The sequence below is a fragment of the Rhincodon typus genome, chromosome 7 (genome assembly GCF_021869965.1).
Source record: "Rhincodon typus isolate 14 chromosome 7, sRhiTyp1.1, whole genome shotgun sequence".
In the NCBI taxonomy this organism is placed as follows: domain Eukaryota; kingdom Metazoa; phylum Chordata; class Chondrichthyes; order Orectolobiformes; family Rhincodontidae; genus Rhincodon; species Rhincodon typus.
Window position 1 is genome coordinate 46,129,268 of NC_063338.1, and position 24,514 is coordinate 46,153,781.

Here is a 24,514-nt window from a genome sequence, read left to right on the forward strand (position 1 = left end):
GAAGACCAAATACAGGCTTAGTGACCTCTTTGCAGAACACCTCCACTCTATCCATAACAATGATCCTGATTTTCCAGTTGCTTGCCATTTTAATAAAACATCTTCCCATCCTAGGATAAAGCTAAAGGAACTGCAAGTAAAAACAAAATACTGCAGATGCTGGAACAAAAAAAATTTGGTTCATCTCAGAATATCTGACAGTAGCTATGGAAAGAGAAATAGTGTCAATACTTTGAGTCCAAAGACTCATCCTTGGAACCCACTTCAGCACCACATTTTCTTCCAGAGCACTTTACAGCATTCATGACCCAACATTGAGTTCAACAAATTCAAAGCATGAACGCTGTCCTCCATTTCAATTTTCACACCACACCCCCCCACCACATTGCAAACCTATTTTCTCCTATTTAAATTTCTCATTAAGACCTATTTAACATCTCTCTCTCCCTTGCCGCACTTTGAACTCCCTTTGTTTTTACTCTGGGAGCCTTCACCAAATGTTCCACTCGCAGTTCTCCTCCCCGATCCACCTCACTTTTGCCAATAGCAATGAAAACCACCATTTTCCAGCTGTCTTCAGTTCCAAAGAAGTCATTGGGCTTGAAACGTTAACAGTTTCTCTCTCCCCATGCTACCAAACTGGTAGATTTCTCCAGCATTTATGCTTTTATTATTGTGATAAATGGAACTCTAGTTCGGACTAGTACCAGTCATTTCCAAGTTTTTTTTCCTGCTGCCAGAGATACTTCACTCCTTAAAGATCTGTATCTGCTTTTAGTACTACCAGAACAAAGGGATAACACATGCAAATAAGACCTGTAGAGCTGCTTAATGGAAAGCAGAAGTTGATCAGAAGCACTAGCCATGATGTGGAGATGCCAGTGTTAGTCTGGGGTGGACAAGATCTGAAGTCGCATGACACCAGGTTATAGACCAACAGGTTTTTTTTAAATCACAAGTTTTCGAGCACTGCTCCTTCATCAGGTGAAGCATTAGCAACTTTCGACATCAAAACTCTTAAGAGGAAATTTAATACATATTAAAAACATGTAGAGTGATCAGGAAAATTGGATTAAAGTTGGCTGGTTATGCTGAGAACACCACCAGACTCGATAGGTGTAAGAAAAGCAAAATATCATGAATGTTAGAAATCTGAAACCAACAGAAAATGCTGGTCTGTCAGCATCTGGGGAGAGAGAGAAAGAGTTGATATTTTCAGTCCAAAAGACCTGTTGATGGATTCAGTCTTCCTCTATGCCACCTCCTCTTACTACCACCTCTAAATTGAGCACAGTGCTGGTATAGACAATTGTTGTGCTACAGTAACAAAACAGAAGTTGCTGGAAGCTCAGCATCTGTGAAGAAAAAAATCAGAGTTAACATTTCAGGTCCGGTGACCCTTCCTCAGAACTGATGGCAGCTGGGAAAACACAGTGTGGAGCTGGAGGAACACAGCTGGCCAGGCAGCCTCAAAGGAGCAGGAAAGTTGACATTTCAGGTCAACTTTCCTGCTCCTCTGATGCTGCTTGGCCTGCTGTATTCCTCCAGCTCGAAACTGTGTTATCTCTGACTCCAGCATCTGCAGTTCTTACTATCTTGTAGCTGGGAAAACGTTGGTTTACGTGCAGAAAATAGGGAGAGGGATGGGGTAGGGAGTAAATAATAGCTAGAGCCCAAAAAGAGAGAAAAACAGTTGGATAGACAAAGGAGTTGATAATGATCTGGCTAGGAATAGTTGTCAGTGGGGACTGTTAGTGACCAACAATTGATAGTGTATAATGGCAGGCTATGTGATAACAAGACCTGGTTTTGTGGAGCACAGGGCTGGGACATGGGAGAGTTTAGGCCCTAAAATTTTTGAATTTGATATTGAGTCCAGAGGGTTGCCGGGTCCCCAAGCAGAAAATGAGGTATTTTTCTTCCAGCTTGCGTTGAGCTTCCCTGGGACACTGCAGCAAGCCAGAGACAGAGATGCTGGCCAGGGAACAGGCTGGTGCGTTAAAGTGGCAGGCAACAGGTAGTTCGGGGTCTTTTTTGCGACCAGAACGTAGATGTTCTGCGAAGTGGTCACCCAGTCTACACTTTGTTTCCCCAATGTAGAGACCACATTGTGAGCAAGAAGGGTCTAGGCCCGAAACGTCAGCTTTCCTGCTCCTCTGATGCTGCTTAGCCTGCTGTGTTCATCCAGCTCTACACCTTCTTATCTCAGATTCTGGGAAGTCCAGGTGTTGCTTCCTCCGGTTTTTATGCTGCACTGCAGTCCCGCCTTCGGTCAGTGGCGGCGCGATGCTGCAGTCCCGCCTTCGGTCAGTGGCGGCGCTATGCTGTAGTCCCGCCTTCGATCAGTGGCGGCGCTGTGACCCGTACCTGCTGCCGGAGTTGACGTTGTTGCTCGGTTGCCGAGGTGACTGACCTGGGCTGAGTGAGGTCTGAGGCAGTACCTGGCGAGCGAGGCCGATCTGGGCCTCGGGTAGCTGAAGTGATGGTTCCCGTTCTGGACGCGCTTTGGGAGGATAGGGATGTTAGGTTTGACATTTCGCCTCAGTGAGTATCTGTAGCGTTCTCTGGTGTTGACCGGTATGAGAGTGAGACATAAAATGGAGGCCGCTCTGTTCACATTCCTTGGTCTCTAACCCCCGGCGCTATATTAAATGTCGATGAAACTAACACTGACTGCAGAAAGTCACATCAAATGCGGCACCCACAATAAAATCGAGGAGATCAATCTCATCTAACCCAAACTCAACCGTCCGGTGACCAAATTCTGAAGACGGTTTATTGGACTGGAAACTTTAACTCTGTTTTCCCTGCATAGATGCTGCCAGATTTGCTGAATTTCTCCCAACAATTTTTTTGTTTCTGAGTATGTTTCAGATAATAATAAATGCTGAGAAATTCTCGACACCTCTGGCATTATCAGTGAAGAGAAAGAAGACAGATGAAAGTTTCAGCTCGATGATTTTACCAGAGAACCAAATTGTTTATCCCTTGCCGTTTGCGATAAATCAGGACTGTCACTTTGGAATGATAATGTGTCTGTAGATTGACTGACTTGCCCATATTGGGTGGTGATGTTGTGTTTGTTTTTAGACAAATGAAAATGAGACCTGGAGAGGTCCTAATTGACTGCTTGGACTCCATCGAAGATACTAAAGGAAATAACGGGGATAAAGGTAGAAACTAATCCGGTACTGAATTACATTATATAAATTACCACAATTATGTCGTTGGTAGGAGATATTGACTTTAAAGTCATTGAAAGTATAAAACAGGAGAAGGAAATCTTTTGGCCCACTGGACCTATGTCTTCCTAGCTAATGAAGCAAAGAAAAAAAATTTCCCCATCTACTTGGAATTTTGGTCCTGTAGTTGTGACTACATAATCGTCATAAAATATAAAAAAAATTCTTTGGTTAAGAGAATAAGCTTATGAAATATCATTAAAGTAGGTTTTTCAAAAACAGCTTTAATATGCTCCCTGTTGAGAAGTCGTAAAAGATGTACAGCATGGAAACAGACCCTTTAGTCCAACTCGTCCATGCCAACCAGATATCCCAGATAAATCTAGTCCAATTTGCCAGCATTTTGCCCATATCCCTCTAAACCCTTCCGATTCATATACCCATCCAGATGCCTTTGAAATGTTGTAATTGTACCAGCCTCCACCAATTCCTCTGGCAACTTATTCCATACACGCTCAACCCTCTGCATGAAAAAGTTGCCCCTTAGGTCCCTTTAAAATCTTTCCCGACTCATCTTGAACCTATGCTCTCCAGTATTGGTCTCCCCCATCCTGGGGAAAAGACCTTGTCTATTTATCTATCCATGCCCCTCATGATTTTGTAAACCTCTATAAGGTCACCCCTCAGCCTTTGACACTCCAGGGAAAATAACCCCAGCCTATTCAGCCTGTCCCTATAGGTCAAACCCTCCAACCCTGGCAACGTTCTTGTAAATCTTTTCTGAACCTTTCAAGTTTCACATCATTGTTCCTATGGCAGGGTGACCAGAATTGTACTCAGTATTCCAAAAGTAGCCTAACCAATGCCCTGTACAGCTGCAACATGACCTTCCAATTCCTATACTCAATGCACCGTCCAATAAAGGCAACCATACCAAATGCCTTCTTCATTGTTCTATCTACCTGCGACTCTACTTTAAGGGAACTATGAACCTGCACTCCAAAGTCTCTTTGTTCAGCAACACTGCCTAGGACCTTACCATGAAGTGTGTAAGACCTGCCCTGATTTGCCTTTCCAAAATGCAGAACCTCACACTTATCTAAATCAAACTCTGTCTGCCATTTCTCAGCCCAATGGCCCATCTGATCAAGGTCCCATTGTACTCTGAGGTAACCTTCTTCACTGTGAACCACACCTCCAACTTTGGTGTCATCTGCAAACTTACTAACCATATGTTCACATCCAAATCATTTATAACTATGACGGAAAGCAATGGACCCTGCATCGATCCTTGTGGCACACTATTGGTCACAGGCCTCCAGTGTGAAAAGCAACCCTCCACCACCACCCTGTGTCTAATACCTTCAAACCAGTTCTGTATCCAAATGGCTAGTTCTCCTGTATTCCATGTGATCTAACCTTGCTAACTAGTCTACCATGAGAAACCTCGTTGAACACCTTGACTAATGTCCGTATAGATCACGTCCACTGCTCTGCCCTCATCAATCCTCTTTGTCACTTCTTCAAAAAACTCAATCAATTCAGTGAGACATGATTTCCCACGCACAAAGCCATGTTCATTTTCCCTAATCAGTTCTTCACTTTCCAAATACACGTAAATCTTATCTGTCAGGATTCCCTCCAACAACTGGCCCACCACTGATGTCAGGCTCACCGGTTCTCTGGCTTTTCGTTACCACCTTTCTTATATAGTAGCACCATGTTAGCCAACCTCCAGTCTTCTGGCACCTCACCTGTGGCTATCGATGATACAAATATCTCAGCAAGGGGCTCAGCAATCCCTTGCTTCCCACAGAGTTCTAGGGTACATCTGATCAGGTCCTGGGGATCTTTCCATCTTTACGTGTTTTAAAACATCAGCACCATCTCCTGTGTAATATGGACATTTTTCAAGATATAGCTATCTATTTCTCCACAGTCTCTATCTTCCATATCCTTCTCCGCAGTAATACGCTGATGTAAAATACTTGTTCAGTATCTCCTCCAACTCCTGCAGTTCCACACATAAGTAGCCCTGCTGATCTTTAAGGGGCCCTATCCTCTCACTAGTTACCCTTTTGTCCTTTATGTGTTTATAAAAACCCTTTGGATTCTCCTTAACTCTTATTTGCTAAGACTTATCTCATGCCCCCTTTTTGCCCTCCTGATTTCCCTTTTAAGTATACTTCTACTGACTTTGTGGTTTTCTAAGGATTCACTCCATATCTGCCATCTATACCTGACATATGCTTCCTTCTTTTTCTTGACCAAAACCTCAATTTCTGTAGTCATCCAGCATTCCTTGCACCTACCAGCCTTGCCCTTCACCCTAACAGGAACATACAGTCCCTGGACTCTGTTATCTCATTTTGAAGGCTTCCCCTTTTCCAGCTGTCCATTTACCTGTAAACATCTGTCCCAATCAACTTTTGAAAGCTTTTGCCTAATCCCATCAAAATTGGCCTTCTTCCAATTTAGAACTTTAACTTTTAAATCCAGTCTATCCTTTTCAATCACTATTTTGAAACTAATAGAATTATGGTCAGTGGCCCCAAAGTGCTCCCCCACTGACACCTCAGTCACCTGCCCTGCCTTATTTCTAAGGAGTAGGTCAAGTTTTGCACCTTCTCTCGTCGGTACATCCACATACTGAATCAGAACATTTTCTTGTACACACTTAACAAATTCCTCTCCATCCAAGTCTTTAACACTATGGCAGTCCTAGTCTTTATTTGAAAAGTTAAAATCCCCTACCACAACCACCCTATTATTCTTACAGATAACTGAGATCTCCTTACAAATTTGTTTCTCAATTTCCTGCTGACTGTTGGGAGTGTCTATAGTACAATGCCAATAAGGTGATCATCCCTTTCTTATTTCTCAGTTCCACCCAAATAACTTCCCTGGACGTATTCCCAGGAATATCCTCCCTAAGCACAACTGTAATGTTATCCCTAATCAAAAACGCCACTCTCGCTCCTCTCTTACCCCCTTTTCTATCCTTCCTATAGCATCTATACCCTGGAACATTAAGCTGCCAGTCCTGTCCATCCTTGAGACACGTCCCTGTAATTGCTATAATATCCCAGTCCCATGTTCCCAACCATGCCCTGAGTTCATCTGCCTTGCCTGTTAGGCCTCTTGAATCGAAACACATGCAGTTTAATTTATCAATCCGATCTTGTTCTCTGCTTTGTTCCTGCCTGCACTGACTATTTGATTTACTCCTTTTCCCAACTGTACCAGTCTCAAACTGATCTCTTTCCACACTATCTCCTTGGGTCCCCCTTACTAGTTTAAATTCCCGAGCACTTCTAGCAAATCTCCCTGTCAGCATATTAGTCCCCTTCCAATTCAGATGCAATCCGTTCTTCTTATAGAGGTCACTTCTACCTCAGAATAGATTCCAATGATCCAGAAATATTAATCCTTCTTCCGTGCACCAGCTCCTCAGCCACGCATTCATCTTCCAAAACAGCGTACTTGTTTGTCATGGGGATAGCCACAGGAGACTCCTGTACTACCAGCCTCCCCCTGTCAGTAACCTATCTACCTGGCTGTATCTGTGGTTTTTCTCCCTTCCTACAGCTGCCATCCGTCACATCCCCTAGCTTCTGTAAATTCCTCATTGCCTGTAACTACCGCTCCGACTGATCCATGCAATCCGAAAGGATTCTCAACCAAACATACTTCCTGTGGACACAGTCATCAACAATATGGAAACTTTCAAGGTTTTTGGGAAGATTTGTAGCTCGGGTTGTTGATGCAGTTATTGACTTGCTCGCCGAGCTGTTAAGTTTGTACGCAAATGTTTCATGACTGTACTAGGTAACATCATCAGTGCACCTTTGGTGAAGTATTGGTGTTCTGTCCCGCTTGCTATTTATGTGTTTCGGTTTGCTGGGGTGGGTGGCATCACTTCTGGATTTGTTTCTTAGTGGTTGGTATATGGGGTCCAGTTCTACATGTTTGTTAATGGAGTTCTGGTTTGAGTGCCAGGCCTCCAGGAATTCTCGTGTGTGACTTTGCATGGCTGGTCCTAGGATGGCTATGTTGACCCAGTTGGATTGGTGTTCCTTTTTGTCCATGTGTGTTGGTTTTCATGATGGCTAGTTTCCTTCCGGTTTGCCCTATGTAATGTTTTTGGCAGTCATTGCATGGTGTCTTGTAAATAACGTTGGTTCTGTTGGATGTGGTTGTCGGATCCTTTATTCTCATCAGGAGCTGTCGTTGTGAAGCTGTTAGTTTGTGGGCTACCATAATTCCTGAGGGGGGGTTGCAGAGTAATTTGGTGGTCATTTCAGATATGTCCTTAATATATGGTAGGGTAACTAGTGTCTCTGGACATGTTGTGTCTTCATGTTGTGGTCTGTTGTATGGGAATCGGCGGACTACGTTTTATTGGGTAACTGTTGTTTCTAAAGATGCTGTATAGGTGCTCTTCCTCGGCTTTGTGTAGCTCCAAGGTACTGCAGTAAGTTGCGGTTAGCTTGAACAGTGTTTTGATGCAGCTCCGTTTGTGGGTATTGAGATGATTGCCATTGTAGTTGAGTACCTGATCCGTATGGACATCCGACAACACCAACACCATCAGCAAAGACGGCATCCTCAAACTACTGGATCTGTGCCTCACAATCCACTTCATCTTCAACAGCAACGTATACAGACAAATCAATAGAACACGTGTGGGATCACCAATATCAGGATTAATAGTGGAAGCTGTAATGCAAAGATTGGAACAGACAGTCCTTCCCACCATCCAACCAAAACTATGGATCTGCAATGTGGATGATACCTTTGTGATTGTCAAATGCTCTAAACTGGAGGAAACCCATCTACTCATAAACAACATCCTCACCAGCATAAAATTCACAAGGGAAGAGGAGAACAACAACAGACTTCCCTTCCTGGATGCACTGATGATGTTATCTAGTATGATGATGAAACGTTTGCAAACAAACTTACCAGCTCTACGAGCAAGTCAACAACCTCATGGAAACTCTCCCTAATCTTCCACATCCGACAGGAAGAGCACATCACTCTACTAAAGGCCATTTTTGCACCTTAACTATCTACGGACCCAGAAAATAGCAGTCTTACCACTCTTAAAAAACACTGCTCCAGGCTAATTTAGTACCTATGTTTTATATTTTTAAAGTTTAATCAAGAGACAGATCTCAATAAAACATAATTAAAAAAGAACCCTCTCTATCCACTGTTGTAGCTTTACAAAATAAACAGCAAAGTTACATTTTAAAAGGCTACTTAGCTTCTCCCCTGCTGTGAGCTCTCCCGCATAGGTTTCTCCAAGGTCAGCTGATGTCCAGAGATACTTGAAATCAAATAGAAGAGGCAGTAGCTGTGTGGATTCAGTGCTGGGTCACACAGCAGTGTAGGTTTCTTCTTTTGAATCACTTCCCATGTGGTCACTGCTACTGCCTTTGTCTGTCTTCCTCTTTTTTTAAAGTGCCATTGTTTTGATCTTTTTTTCCTGAAGTTCCAAAACAATACAACAGCTTATAAAACAGTAATTACTGCTCCTAGAATTCAAGGAAATTAGCTCCAACACTGAAAATACCTCAAAAAAGGAGCAGCTCCTATAGCCACAATTTTTCCCATCCTCCATCTTGGATTACCCAGAATCCTGTGGAAAATGATGGCCATCTTTCAACAGTCTTGCCTATGTCACCGTGCAATAGGCAAAAATGACAACCCAAAATTTCCCCACTTACCACAAAATTGGGCCTAAGTATAACTTAGTGGGAAATGAAAATGTGCCTTTATTTGGACGCTTAAGACATTTCTAATTCAGTGTTTAGACAGACGTTTTAGCATTTTCCATGTTAAATTAAAACAAACATGAAATAAAGAGGAAAAACACAGAAAGAACTGCAGATGCTGGAAATCAGAAACAAAAACAAAAACAGAAATTTCTGGAAAAACTCAGCAAGTCTGGCAGATTTATGAAATCAAGGGCTATATATATTTCAAAGTTATCTTCATTGTTTTGCTTTGGTTGAAATGGCAGATCTTTATTAAACATAAAGACTAGATAAAAGTAAATTTTATTTAGTTGGTCCCAGTCACAGGCCTTTCCTAACTCATGTCCTGTGGATTTGCTTTGATCAGCAAATGATTTCTTCATTTGCATCAAATTTAATATGTACTCTCAAGCACACCACTCCTAGAGCTTTTGTGATCTCAACACCCAATTGTTGACTATTATTTCTGAACCAGTTTTGGGACTGGTTCCGCTGATGTTGAGGCCCTTCAATTAAGTGTCAAAACCAGTGTCAAAATCTGGGAGACTGGTCCAGTGTATGGAGCTTTAGACCTGCTGTATGGATGAGAGATTTGGACTCTGTACCCGTTACATACCAAGAAGATCAATCACTTTCACTTGAGCTGCCTTTGGAAGCTTCTGGAGATCAGATGGCAGGACAAAATGCCAGATACTGAGGTGCTCCCCTGACCTGGCAAGCCAAGTATTCGTACCATATTGCAGTCAACCATGTAGCACTGGAACCCAGCAAACATCCCAGCTGGTTGTCATCACCTCAAAGGATGAATAGGAGGAATAGTGAAATTTGGGCTGTCAATGAATTAAAATCCTGGAACTACTTCCCTTACAGCACTGTGGGTATACCTACACAATGGGATCTGGAGCAGTTGAAGAAGGCAGCTCATCACCACCTTCTCAAAAATAATTAAGAGGTGGAAATCTGCAGTTTTATTGATGAGATATGTGGTTGAAGACTCATCTCAATCAAATACAACATCCAGGTTGCAAGCAGCCTGGTTCAGCTTCAGATAGCTACCAGAGGGAGGGGATTGACAACAGAGACTGCCATCTCAGTCTTTAATTGGAAGAAATTTTCTTTATTTGCTGCTGGATGTCAGATAAGCAGTCTGATCATTTAGAGACAATGGAGGGCTCAACAGAAACGTGGGTTTGAGGCATAACTGGATCCCATTATCACGTGTGGAAAGTAACATTGTGTTTACGAATGATGTCACTGGGGACATGTATGTTTGATATAGGAAGATAAAGGATAGAAGTAACGCTGCAGGAGTTGTAAGAACAGATCTGTAACATCTGATCCTTCAGCCATGGTATTTGATCTGATAGGACAGTGACACTTGCTCCTGTATGAAACTTGAATTGTGGTGCGTATGGAATGAGCTGCCAGAGGAAGTGGTAGAGGCTGGTACAATTACAATATTTAAAAGACACCAGGATGGATATATATATAGGAAGGGTTGAGAGATATGGGCCAAATGGTAGCAAATGGGACTAGATTAATTTAGGACATCTAGTCAGCATGGACAAGTTGGACCAAAGGGTCTGTTTCTATGCTATACATCTGTCACTCTAAGGTTGATGTATAAGTCATTGATGCCATTTGAAAGATTACCTGTTGAACCATCTCATTGCTGTTCATGTGCAAATTGGTTGCTGTATTTGTTTTAAGAAATACCTAAAAGTAATTTATTGGCTATGATGCACATTAGCATAACCTGGAAATATGAAAGATGCTGCGTCAATACAAGAATTTTTCTTTAGAGGCATCCTATCCTCTAGAAATGAGTTTATTTTATTCCTCAGAGGAGAAAAGAGCAGTTACAATGGAAACTGATAGTGACATCAGGCAAAAACTTTCGTTAAATTATCCTGTTACGTCAAGACATCCAGCCATTTAGTCAGAATGCTATTTTTAGACATTAACTACTGAATGTATTAACTGCTACTAATGGGAATAACTCATTGTTTTTGACAAAATAACTGATGATATTCCAACAATTGAAGAAAAGTCGCATGATGCAATTAGTGTGATTGTTTTATTATAGTTTTGATATTTTTTAAACCAAGTTTGTTTTCATAATTCTATTTATTTTCTAGGTAGATTGCTTGTGACCAATTTGCGAATTATCTGGCATTCACTGGCTCTTCCACGGGTTAATTTATGTAAGTAAAGCTATATTAATGGATTTAAGTATTAAAAGTGTTGTGGAATTAATCTGGATTAACCCACTGCTGTCTCAAAGGGTACAAACATTTCTCTGTGACTCCTCAAATAATTTGAGTTTTCAAACACTGGTGAAGTATTTAAGTAGTAGAATTAGTTGTATGACTTGCAATAATTTAAAGTGCAAGGAAGTACAATTATCCACTTCAAATTTGCTTTTAAAGTCTTCCATTCTGTCATTTTTTTAAATTCTCCTGTGAATTGTGAGGATATTCTTGAACAGTGAATGTTCACTGTAATTGGATTACACCAATCCCACTGTCCTCCTTGTACATCATCAAGGAATTTCATATCGTTTCACTGTAATGATATATGCAGTTTTCCCACTACACTGAACAAGAATTTGTTCTTTATTCTTTAAGTAAACTTTTTATCAGGAAACAAATATTTTCTCATGCCACAAATTAGGAATTGATATCGATATTCCTCATTAAAATTTTCTTACTGTCTGCATTGCTGTCTTCTTAAATGTTGATTTATCTGTGAGAGTATCAGTCGATTACATAACCAAAACAAAATTTCTTAATGTTTCTATTTCTTATGCTTGTGTTAAAAACAATGATTTTTTAAAAATCAATCTATGAATGCCAAAATATTGTTATTGGAGGTCAATCACAGGACATCACTACAGGAGTTCCTCAAGGTAGTGTCCTAAGCCCAAACATCTTCAGCTGCTTCAGCAATGATCTTCCTGCCATCATGATGTCAGAGGTGGGAATGTTCACTAATAACTGCACAATGTTCAGCATCATTTATGAGTAGATACTGAAGCAGTCCAAGTCCAAAGGTAGCAAGACCTAGACAATATTCAGATTTGGGTTGTTAAGTGACAAGTAATGATCATGCCACACAAGTGTCCGGCACTGATTATCTATAACAAGGGAGAATCCAGTCATTGCCTCATGATGTTCAATGGCATTACCATCACTGAATCCACCACTATCAACACCCTTAATGTTAGCTTTCACCAGAAACAGAACTTGACTGAGCAGATTGGAAGCTGGGAATTTTGTAGTGGGTATCCCAGCTCGTGTCTCCTCCTAAGCTTGTTCACCATGTACAAGACTCAAGTATAGAGTGGGATAGAATACTTGCTTAGATGAGTTCAGCTGTAACAACACTCAAGAAGCTAGAGACCAACCAGAAGAATCAGCCTGCTTGTTTGACAGCCCGTTTAACATCTTCAAAATTCCCTCACTCCACCATTGACTCACAGTGGCAGCAGTGTGTATCATTTACACAATGCACTGCAACAACTAATCAAGTCTCCTTAGCCCACGCCTTCCGAATGCACTAACACTACCAAGTAGAAGGTCAAGGACAGCACAAACACAGGAACACTGTGGCCTGTAAACTCCTCCTCAAAGCCTTCAAAAAAGCCTTCCTGACCTGGAACTTTACCACTGTTCTTTTCACTGTCACTAGGTCAAAATCCTGAAACTCCCTCCTTACCAGTATGATGAGAGTATTTGCACTAAATACTGCAGCAGTTCAAGAAGACAGCTCACCACCCCTTTTTCAAGAACATTAGGGATGAATAATAAACGCTGGCCTGACCAATGATGCCCTTCTCCCATGAATGAAATTTTAGTAAGCCGAATTAATAATGCAGAATTAGTGAGATAGGATTTACGAAAATGAAGAGCATTGATTTGAATACTGTTTTACAAATTACTAATGTTTCAAAAATGAGGTCAGAAACATATGGAATAGAACAAACTTTATAATATCAAAGAAATTGGAATGAAAGAAGGAATAATAGTAGGAAGAAATCAGAATTACTAATCACTGAATCCAGAAATTTGGAATTCTGTGATGCTATGAAGATTAATAGGTGAAGATTTCATAACTCCAAACAAATTGTGCATCCTAATTACAAGACAGATCATTTTAAAATTGAGTCACATGTTTAATGCTCCATTTTCACAGATAGTACTGGAACTCTGATTTTCTGTGTGTGTTATGAGTTCATAATAGAAATTTTTCACAATACTGAGCTGCTACTGTCATAGGAATGGGTTTTGGTTCAGACTTCTGTTGAACGTTTTTGTTAGCTTTTTGTGTCTAGAAATGAATTCCATGAGAAGACCAAATCTCCTGTGAACTAAAACACACATCCATAGCAACGACAACATTTTGAGGCTTATGATAAAGATTAAACTGTGCATAAACTGAAATAATCTAACTTTATTGAGATAAGACCAAAAGTAGGGAAAGTAAAACTTAAAAAAAACTGATGAGCAAGGAAATAGAACAATAAGAGAACGTATTTAAAATGTTGACAGTCTCCTTCAGTGGATAATTTGTACAGGTATGCTGTTTTATTTTCCTTAAGATTTATTTGTTGAGCTGTAACCTGAAAAATGTATTATTTTATATCAACGTGGAATCTTCTTTAACTTTCAGGAAAATCAAGAACAAATAAGATATTTGAACCTTGTGATGTATGGGACTTGAGAATTACAGGAGGTGGAGAATTTAGACTTGTTGTTGGAGGAATCAAATGGAAAGTGCATGCTAGAGAGATTCAAACTATTATTAAAAGTCCTTTTCTTGGTTTGTCTACAGCTTGTTACTTGTTGGGCTTAGAATTATGGCTTAGAAATGTGTTAAAGCTCTAAGTGTCAGAATCTGTTATTCATCATACTGTGCCAGTTTTGTAGATTCTTATGTAAAATATCCAAATTCCTAATTTTGTCCTTTTCTCTTTTAGCTGTTGGCTACAACTGCATTATAAACATTACAACCCGAACTGCCAATTCGGTAAAGTTTAAAAATTTGCTTCTTTAAGCAAGTGAAGTTTAAGTTACATAAAGGGAAAAATATAATCTCTTCTGAAAAGTGTACCCTCTACATATCACTGGAATGGAACACCAGCCAATGTTTAAGATATTTTGTGATGTCACTGTGTCGGAGGTGTTTCCATGTGTCTAGCCCAAACATGAGTTCCAGTCTGTTACATCTCACATTCTCATTTCTCCCATTCACCAATTCATTGTCTGTATGGCCATGATTGTTCTGGCTTCCCAGGGCCCTTGGTCTTCTCTTCTGATTTTGTCTGATTAAGTTGCAAACCCGTACCTCCTCTGATAGTTGGCTAAAACTCAGAAAAATCAAGGTAAAGAGTTTTATGGTGAAGTGTCTATCTTGCTTACCAGTCTGCATGATCACTTTTTAAAGTTACAAAGCAAACTATTGCGGCAGATGTTGGAACCCTAAAATAGCAGCACAAAATGTTTGAAATGCTCATCAGATAAGTTAGTGCCTGTGGAGAGAAACCAAGCTTACATTTCAGGTGAAAAACTCCTAATGAGAATCATCAACCTGAAACATTAACTCTTTCTCCAGCTCTGGCTGTTTTTATTTCTTGGCAAAGTAACTTTTGATGATTTCAGTACTGTGAAGTTCCTGAACATGATGTTGAGATTTTATTAAAAATATCTGAAGTTTCAGATTCTGAACTTTAGGAAGGGATTCATCCAATCCATTTCCACAGTGTTTGAAAGGACTTGCTTGAGCAATCCCCAGTTATAACAAATATAGATTGAAACTATTAAGTCCATCATGCCACTGTACCACATTTCATCTTGCAACAACAAACTGGAAGCTTATGCGAAAAATATCCATTTTAAGAAAGTTTTTAGAGGTTGAGATGTACTTAGCAAGATGGATTGGTTTAGGGATGATTTTTAAAAGTGAATAGCCACATCACTTAGGAAACATTCCTGCCAAGGGTGCAACGAAAGATGAGGTGTCATCAGCAGAGATATAGAAATTGACTCCAAACCTGCAGATAATGGTACCAAGGGGCAGCATGTGAATAGCTCCAGGTCTCCCTCCCAGCCACTCAGCAGCCTGATTTGGAACTATATTGCTGTTTCTTCACTGGGTCAATTTCTGCAATGCTTCACTAAGGCAACTCACTCCAACCTACACCAGGCAAGTTAGGGATGAGCAATAAATGCCCACATCCCATGAACAAATAGAAAGTTAGATCCTTGATTCTCCCTTTGTCGTCAGTTCATTTAGAAATCATTGTTTAGTGTTTGAATTCATGAGGTTGATTTGACTGTAATTTGTTCGGAGTTCATGTTAAACTGAGCTTAGATTTGAACTCATTAAGTCATTTACTCACTTGTTGAAGCTTTCAGCACCTGTGCTAAAAAGTAACTCTAAGATTATTGTTGGTGGCTCATGTTAAGCATGCATAAATGTCATGAATCACTTGATCTACTTATTTGATTTGGAAAATTAAATGCGTTAGTCAGAATGCAACATATTTTTAAATAAATGCTGGACATGCTTATTTTGCACAATAAATTGTGATTAACTACTTAATCGTGTCAGGTTTAGAAAATAGTTTGACTTTGCTTGGTATGGTACTGAGTGAAATCTTCTCTAATAGAATGGTGGTGTACACCTGGCGTTTGGCCACAATGACGTTTGCCCGAGAAATCAAAAATACTAAGTGGCTACTCCTCCTGATCAGTGTTCAGTGACATTTAGAAAGTAATAGTGTGTAAATATCAGGTAAGGACATGTGAGGCTTGACCACAATGTAGTTCTTGTTTCAATCTAAGATCAATGAACTCATCACAGATCTTGGTTTCGATTTCAGACGTCCTAGGTCTTGATGACACAGTACCACACCAGGCAATACAATTGCTCACTAAGCTATCAGAAATATTTTTAAGTATGCTAACTTTTAAAATTTAACTTTACAGAAACTTAGGGGCCAAACTGAAGCTCTTTACATTCTGACAAAATGCAACAACACACGATTTGAGTTCATCTTTACCAGTGTGGTTCCAGGAAGCCCTCGGCTATTCACCACAGTTATTGCAGTGCATAGGTAGAATCGCAGTACCAGTTATGAAATTTTGATGGAATTAAGTAGAATATATCAATACATAACTTCTGAATCCAGTTAACATTCAATTTTTCACTTGTGTTTATTTTGTTTATCTATGAATATTAGAATGTAAGATGCGTTATTTATACAAATTTTATTACAGAGATTGGATATTGAACTAGTTGCATGTGGGTTTTTGTCTATGTCTGTGAAGGGGTTTAATGATAATGGCTTCTGAAAGCCTTAGCAATTAGTTACAAAAAATGGTGTGAGAATTATAGTTCTTGGAGGCAAATAGGAATGTGTTTACATTGGGAGAGTTCTTACAAGTGAGAAATCAATGTTGGCTTCAGTAAAAATGTTCTTTCTAAGAATTTTCAACAACTTCAATTTTTTGTAGGGCATATGAAACATCAAAAATTTACAGAGATCTTAAATTAAGAGGAGCTCTCATTCAAAACAAGCAGTTACGACTCCTACCCCAGGAACAGGTGTATGATAAAATTAATGGTGTCTGGAATCTATCAAGTGATCAGGTACTGTATGTTATATCTTTTCACTTTTGTAAAGTAAAGAGTGCCTACATTGGATATAGTTAGTTTATATCTGCACATTTTGCTTTTGGTTCTCTGTTGCCTTATTGCCTGAATAATAATCCAATTTGTTCTTCTTCTACAGGGCAATTTGGGAACCTTTTTCATCACAAATGTTCGAATAGTATGGCATGCCAATATGAATGATAGTTTTAATGTTAGCATTCCTTATTTACAAATTGTAAGTTTTTGATTTCCTTTCCAATAATTGTATGCAGTCTAAGCTTTCTCAAAATGTCTGATAAATAAATATATATACAGGGGAGGTCATGGCATAGTGATAATATATCTGGACTAGTATTCCAGAACCCAAGCTAATGTTCTGAAGAACTGCCTTCAAATCCCACCATGGTAGGTGGTGAAATTTGAACAGAAAACAAAACTGGAATTAAAAATCTAGCTTATTGACAATGACAGTTGATTGTCATAAAAGTCATACAAATGTCCATCAGGGAAGAAAATCTGCAATCCCTACCTGACTCCAGACCCAAAGTAATGTGGTTGAATCTTAACTGTGCTCCGGACAATTAGGGATGGGTAATAAATGACATCCAATCCTAATTACTTATACCTGCATTCTGACTTGTTATGATTCATGTACAAGGAGCACCTAGCTCCCTCTGACTGCAGTAATCTCTCTCAGTTGAAATAATGTTCTGCTTTCTATTCTGCCAAAGTGGACAATCTTTCAATTTTTCACATTATACACCGCGTACTAAATCTTTGTACATTTATTTGATCTACCTCTATCTCTTTTCAGATTCTTTGTACCTTACTCACTACTTGCTTTCCTATTTATTCTTATATTATCAGTAAATTTGGTTATAATACAGTTGGTGCCTTCAGTCAAGTCATTAATATAGATTATATATAGTTGAGGCCGTAACACTGATGTCCTTTGGCACTCTACTGGTTATAATTTACTATGCTGAAAATGACCCATTTATCCCAACTTTCTGTTTTCTGTTAGTTAGCCAGTTCTCTGTCCATGCTAATATATCACCCCCTAACACCATAATCTCTTACCAAATATCTTTTGAAATCAAAAGACATTATGTTGACTAGTACCGTTCATCCACTCGGTTGCATCTTAAAAGAACTACAGTAAATTTGAGAAACATGACTTCCCTTGTACAAACAGTGTTAACTGTGCATGATAGTATTTATTTTGTAACTGTTTTGCTCTTTTCTTTTTTAAAAATGGATTTTAGCATTTTCCCAATGATAGACATTAAGCTAACTGGACGATAGAGCTCTCTCCTTTCCACCTCTCTCCTTTCTTGAAGTGAGGTGTTACATTTGTGGTTTTCCTATTCAGTGAGACCTTTCTGGATTCTAGGGAATTTTGCAAGGCTAAACCCAATGCATCTACTATCCAGAGCCAGTTTAAGACACAAAAGTTATCATCAGTTCCAGGAGACTTGAGCCTCAAGTCCTATTAGTATTCCTATAACGTGTTCTCTGGTGATAACAACTGTTAGTAGACTTGCCCTCCCTTTAGCACTTTTGGTTTTAAACTATTCTCATGATAGTTTTATGTTTTGTACTGTAAAATCAGATATAAAATATGTTGTTATTATTCAAAATGGTTATTTCATTGCTCCCCACCTCTAAGGGATTAATGTTTACTTTAGCCATTCTTTTCCTGTTAACATACTTACGCTTTTCCTGTCTGTTTTTATATAATTTGCTATATTTCTCTCATAACCTTAATCCTTAAGTTATCCTTTATTGTTCTAAAATGTTCCCAATCTTCTAGCCTATCACCAATCTTGGCAACATTGTGTGCTTTTCCTTTCAATTTGATGCTTCCCTTAAATTCCTTAGTCAAAACATGCATCATAGAACATAGAACATAGAGCATTACAGCGCAGTACAGGCCCTTCGGCCCTCGATGTTGCGCCGACCTGTGAAACCAGTCTGAAGCCCATCTAACCTAAACGATTCCATTATCATCCATATGTTTATCCAATGACCATTTAAATGCCCTTAAAGTTGGCGAGTCTACTATTTTTGCAGGCAGGGCATTCCACGCCCTTACTACTCTCTGAGTAAAGAACCTACCTCTGACATCTGTCCTATATCTATCACCCCTCAATTTAAAGCTATGTCCCCTCGTGCTGGCCATCACCATCCAAGGAAAAAGGCTCCCACTGTCCACCCTATCTAATCCTCTGATCATCTTGTATGTCTCTATCAAGTCACCTCTTAACCTTCTTCTCTCTAACGAAAACAGTATTCTCCTCGACTACATTGTCTTTTTCCTGTGTGAATACTGACGAAAAATATTCATTTAGCACCTCTCCTATCTCTTCGGACTCCACGCACAACTTCCCACTACTGTCCTTGACCGGCTCCAATCTTACTCTAGTCATTCTTTCATTCCTGACATACCTATAGAAAGCTTTAGGGTTTTCCTTGATCCTACCTGCTAAAGACTTCTCATGTCCCCTCCTGGCTCTTCTTAGCTCTCTCTTTAGGTCCTTCCTGGCTAACTTGTAACTCTCAAGCGCCCTAACTGAGCCTTCACGCCTCATCTCTACATAAGCCTCCTTCTTCCTCTTGACAAGAGATTCAACTTCTTTAGTAAACCACGGTTCCCTCGCTCGACCACTTCCTCCCTGCACCACTTCCTCCCTGCCTGACAGGTACATACTTCTCAAGGACACGCAGTAGCTGTTCCTTGAACAAGCTCCATATTTCAATTGTGCCCAGCCCCTGCAGTTTCCTTCTCCATCCTATGCATCCTAAATCTTGCCTCATCGCCTCATAATTGCCTTTCCCCCAGCTATAACTCTTGCCCTGCGGTATATACCGATCCCTTTCCATCGCTAAAGTAAACGTAACCGAATTGTGGTCACTATCACCAAAGTGCTCACCTACCTCCAAATCTAACACCTGGCCTGGTTCATTACCCAGTACCAAATCCAATGTGGCCTCGCCTCTTGTTGGCCTATCTACATAGTCTGATAGTCTTTATTCCTCAACGGAATATATCTTTCTTGAGTCATGTTCATGAAGTATCTCCCAAAATATCTGACACTGCTTCTCTACTTTATTTCCTTTTAACGGATTTACCCAATTCATAGCGTGCAGTTCAGGTTTCCACACCATAGAAAGGATGTGATTGCTGTCGAGAAGGTACAGAGGAGATGTTTCCTGGGCTGGAGCATCTCATCTTCGAAGAGAGATCAGATAGGCTGGGTTGGTTTCCTTAAAGCACAGAAGACTGAGGGGGTATCTGTTTCAAAGTTCTGAGGGACATAGACAGTCGATAGGGAATTTTTCCCCCCTTAGAGGAGAGGTTAGTAACTAGGAGGCATAGATTTAAGATCAAGTAAGCTTACAGGAATTTTAGAGAAGTAATCTTTCACCAAGAGGTTCAGGAACTCACTGCCTAAAAGAGTGATAGAAGAAAGAACCATCATGACTTTTAAATAGTATGTGATCACTTGAAGAGCCAAAACTTACAAGGCTTCGGCCTTGTAACATGACTTGAGTGGATAGGTGCTTGATGACCAATGCGGACTCGATGGGCTGAAGGACTTCTTTCCATGCTGTGAAACTGATTCCACGATATCTTGATTGATGAATTTGAACTATGAAAACAGCACATACTGCTTCAGTTGCTTATGGGAGGATGCTTATACAGTTATTCATTCAATGTGGTTTGTTCTAAAGTTATCAATGTGTTCTACATTTTAAACTCTGTTTGATATTTATGCAAATGGTTAATAATTATAACAAACCTGTCAAGATATATTGTTTTCTGCATTAGGTGGAGAGTATTCCATATCCTAAATAATATTTATACAACCATTCCTTTGGATAATCAGTGGAACATTAGATCAATATGTTCAAAGTCTGCAGAGTTCTTAACTGATTTTAGCTCATGAAGTATGCCTAACAAAGTTGATTTTCTTTCATTCCAGCGATCAATAAAAATCAGGGACTCAAAATTTGGGCTTGCACTTGTAATTGAAAGTTCACAACAGGTAAACCTTTTAAAATATTTATTTTGTCATTGTGGTTTTACAATATATAAACTGCTAATACAGCTCCACCTATGTGACTGTAAATTTATTTTTGACAATAGATTTCAAGAAAATTATGCTTAGATATAGTTATGTAGACAACCAAAATTGTTGATGTGATGTCCTTTTCATTATGTTTAGAGTGGAGGGTATGTTCTTGGTTTTAAAATTGATCCTGTGGAGAAACTTCAAGAGGCGGTAAAGGAGATAAATTCCTTGCATAAAGTTTACTCTGCCTGCCCAATCTTTGGAGTTCAATATGAAATGGAGGAAAAGGTGATTATTTGTTATATACTAATAAAACAGTTCATTTTTTTGTTTATTACATTCATTGATGGGATGAGGGTGTCGCTGGCTAGGCCAGCATTTATTTCCCATCCCTAATTGCCTGGACAATGGGTAAGCGTCACCTACATCACTGTGGGTCTGGAGTCACATATATGCCAGATGGTAAGGATGGCAAATTTCCCTCCTTGAAGGACAATAGTGACCCAGATGGGTTTTTCTTAACAATCGACAATGGATTCATGGCTTTTATCGGACTCTTAATTTCAGCTTTTAATTGAATTCAAATTCCACCATCTGCTGTGGCAAGATTCAGACCTTGGTCCCCAGAACATTACCTGGGCCTCTGGATTAACAGTCCAGCAATAATACCACTAGGCCATCGGCTTGCCCATTATAACCTTATAATGGTATCATTTTGAATTAATAAGTTGTAATTTTTAAGAAGAAACATCTGACTGAGCTGTTGCATTGGGATGAATTTCTTGATCCCTGTGCTAATCGCAAAGCTGTTTGCAAACCCATGGCCATTTCTAGGAACTCTTAGAAAATACCCACTGTTTCTTGCAAAACATGGCACAATAACCAGTCCCTGGAGAAATAAACGCACAGAACAGTTGTGTTGCAATTTCAAAAGCTGAAGTTAAGTTCCAGTAACTTTCCCTTTCCCTTTTTCTCACATCATTGATATAGCACAGGATAATAGATGCCAAACAACTAAATGGAAATCTGTAAAACACGTACAGATAGCTGAGCAGAGAAGCAACCATCCAGTGTGTTCTACAAAAGTGCTTGGGTTTTTGGAACACTGTCTTGATGCACCAATATTTCTATGCTTAAATCTAATTTACATAAATGTAAATTAATGGAGCACTAATTAAGTGCTTAGACTGTAAGAGCAAGTGCTTCTGCACTGCATTGTCTTGTGCTCTGCAACTGACCTGTTGTAGGATCTAAGCTCATTATAAAGCAGGGAGCTAACACCCAATATGCAGGAAAGATACAGATGTCAGAGATCATATTGTTGACCATTCCACATACGGACTGTGACAAATAGCTTAAGGTGAATTTAATCTGCTGCTTGGTAAACCTGCAATAATAACATTTTAAAAAATGCTGTGTTTGCCATAGTACTGCTCATTGTTACTTTTATTAATGTTGGGTTGGGTTTCATCTATTTATTACAAATAAAGTTAATCAAAACTTAACTAATTTATTTGTCAATATCTCAAGGCCTAAGCAGTGCAGGTACAATCATGGATCTGAATGAACTGTATCAATGGTTTTGTTATAGCCTCAGCCACTTGAGGACCTGACAGTTGAGCAAGTTCAAGATGATGTTGAAATTGAACCAGAGGAACAGACTGATGCTTTTGTGGTAAGCGTTTATTAAAAAACAAATGTAGTCAATACACAAAAAAGTCCAGAGAGTATGTGAAAAGTTATTATTCAATTTAAAATGTGTGCTTTTGAAATAAAAGTTCTATTTTCATGGAAAGAAAAAGTATTGAGTGGAAATTACATTAGATACTATTGATTTTGTTTTAAAGAATCTCTTCTGCTACAGTAAAGTGTATTTCAGTTTGCAATCCCATAAAATGTGTGACGTGATATCTGTATTAAGATCACTTGCAAATAAGTCAAAGCAGGCTCACAAAACTATAAGTATTTATTTTCCATCAGAATGGTTTCCTTCATTTTATATTTAAAATAATGAATGTTCCAGGTGATCTACAGGCATGTGTTCTTTACTAATTTATAGCCATAATTGGTTTCATAATCAGAGTTTTATATATATCTAAGTAATTCAGCCACTTGTGTGTACACAAATACCAATTTCAACAAAAAATTCTAAAATAGGTTTACTTTAGTTTGAAATGTCCAATGTTCTATTATATTTCTTTACCTTGTCTTTCTTTTATGAAAATATTCTGGTGTCATCCTGAAAGAAGGCATAAAAATAGAACTCAACTAATCTTGCAACATCTGTAGAAAGCAAAACAGAGCAAGAGTTGTTGTTTCAGACTTTTTTTTTCAGAATAAAACATCACGGTCGCAGGTTATTTTTCATTTTATGATGATAAACTTTTCTGGTGTGAATTTATTTTTGATTCTCCTTTCCAGGCTTACTTCGCAGATACTAATAAGGTATGTTTAACTTCTGATCAGCCAGCTGCATATTCTGATTACATCTTTGCCTATGGCTTCTGTTACATTTTGTGGAACTAAATTTATTTTTTCTTTAGCAACAGGACCGTGAGCCAGTTTTTTCAGAGGAACTGGGGATTGCAATTGAAAAATTGAAAGATGGCTTCACTCTTCAAGGACTTTGGGAAGTGATGGGTTGAACTTCACGTTTACTTTTGTATTAGTTTGTCTTAAGTTATTATACAGTGACTATGAGATGCAATTTCCAGTAATCATTGCTGTTCAAAAATAAAACCCAACAATTTTAAAAATGTCTTCGAATCTTAATTTCATAATTATTACACATGAAGCTAAATGTTTTTCCCCATGTTCCCTTATTTGAAAGTTATTAGTGCCTGCATTGTTAGGCTGAAAGTGCCCTAATGGGTTCTTTAAGGTCTGATCAAAATAAATACAAGAAGACACATGCACTTTAATATATAGCACATTTATTAGTTTAATCCACTTGAGATATATACAAACTAATGAGCAAGTCGATTAGCTTAATCTCCTTTATGTACAAATTAGTAGGTGAATCTATTAGCTTAAACTACTTTATATATTTGCAAACTAATGAGATTCACTGTCTTTCGGCTTATCAGGGACGGCAACAGTGGCACTGGGAGCTGTACCTCAGTTTCCATGGCACTGGTCTGATGAACCACAGACCAATGGTGAAGGTCCATAGTTCTGGTCTCATAAACCCCAGCCGGTTGGTGAAAGTCCAATGAGTGGCTAAAGCGCCGATATTAATACCTTTCTGAATCTAATGTAATGTGCTGTATCACCATTTCTTAGTACTTTCCAGGCTTTCTGCTGTGTGGAAACAATTCCAATGTGTCTGCGTTAACTACACAATAGAGTGTTTGCCAAGCCCCAGCCAAGGTCAGTGTGGTTACCTTCCAAACAAAACAGGCTGTTTTTGCATTAGGCTTGCTTTCCATGTAACTTTCCACTTTGTTCAATTGCTCATCGCTATGTCCAAATAACCCTTAACAGTCAACCTTTAACAATCCGGTTTGGAGGTACCATATTTTAAGGCCAACACTACAATATCTGCTGTCTTTTAAAGTTTAAACTCATTTAGATTTTAGCTAATGAGAAAGAACCCTGATTAATACTAAAAGTGCTCTGCCCAAAGATTTTACTGGGAATGGAGTATTAATAGAAGGAAATCCTTATCTGATTCACGCAATAATTGGACAGACCAACACAAGACTTTTTTTAAAAATCTGATCATTTGAATTATAGATTTGCATTCTGAACATTAACATGAAATTTGAATTTAAAAACAAATACACTGCAATAGGGCTATAATAACATTTCACTCTCTCTTACTAAATGATGGTTCAGT

General features: G+C 39.1%; 1 protein-coding gene across 1 annotated transcript; it reads left to right on the forward strand.

Moving 5' to 3' along the window:
* Positions 1-2,361: 2,361 nt before the first annotated feature.
* Positions 2,362-23,432, forward strand: bbs5 (Bardet-Biedl syndrome 5). Its single transcript, XM_020535192.2, has 12 exons — positions 2,362-2,544; positions 3,091-3,173; positions 11,083-11,148; positions 13,923-13,972; positions 15,934-16,061; positions 16,462-16,597; positions 16,740-16,835; positions 20,587-20,649; positions 20,830-20,964; positions 22,268-22,351; positions 23,098-23,121; positions 23,220-23,432. Exons 1-12 carry the CDS (start codon positions 2,483-2,485, stop codon positions 23,319-23,321), a joined length of 1,029 nt encoding a protein of 342 aa, XP_020390781.1. The 5' UTR covers positions 2,362-2,482; the 3' UTR covers positions 23,322-23,432.
* The last annotated feature ends 1,082 nt before the right edge of the window (positions 23,433-24,514 follow it).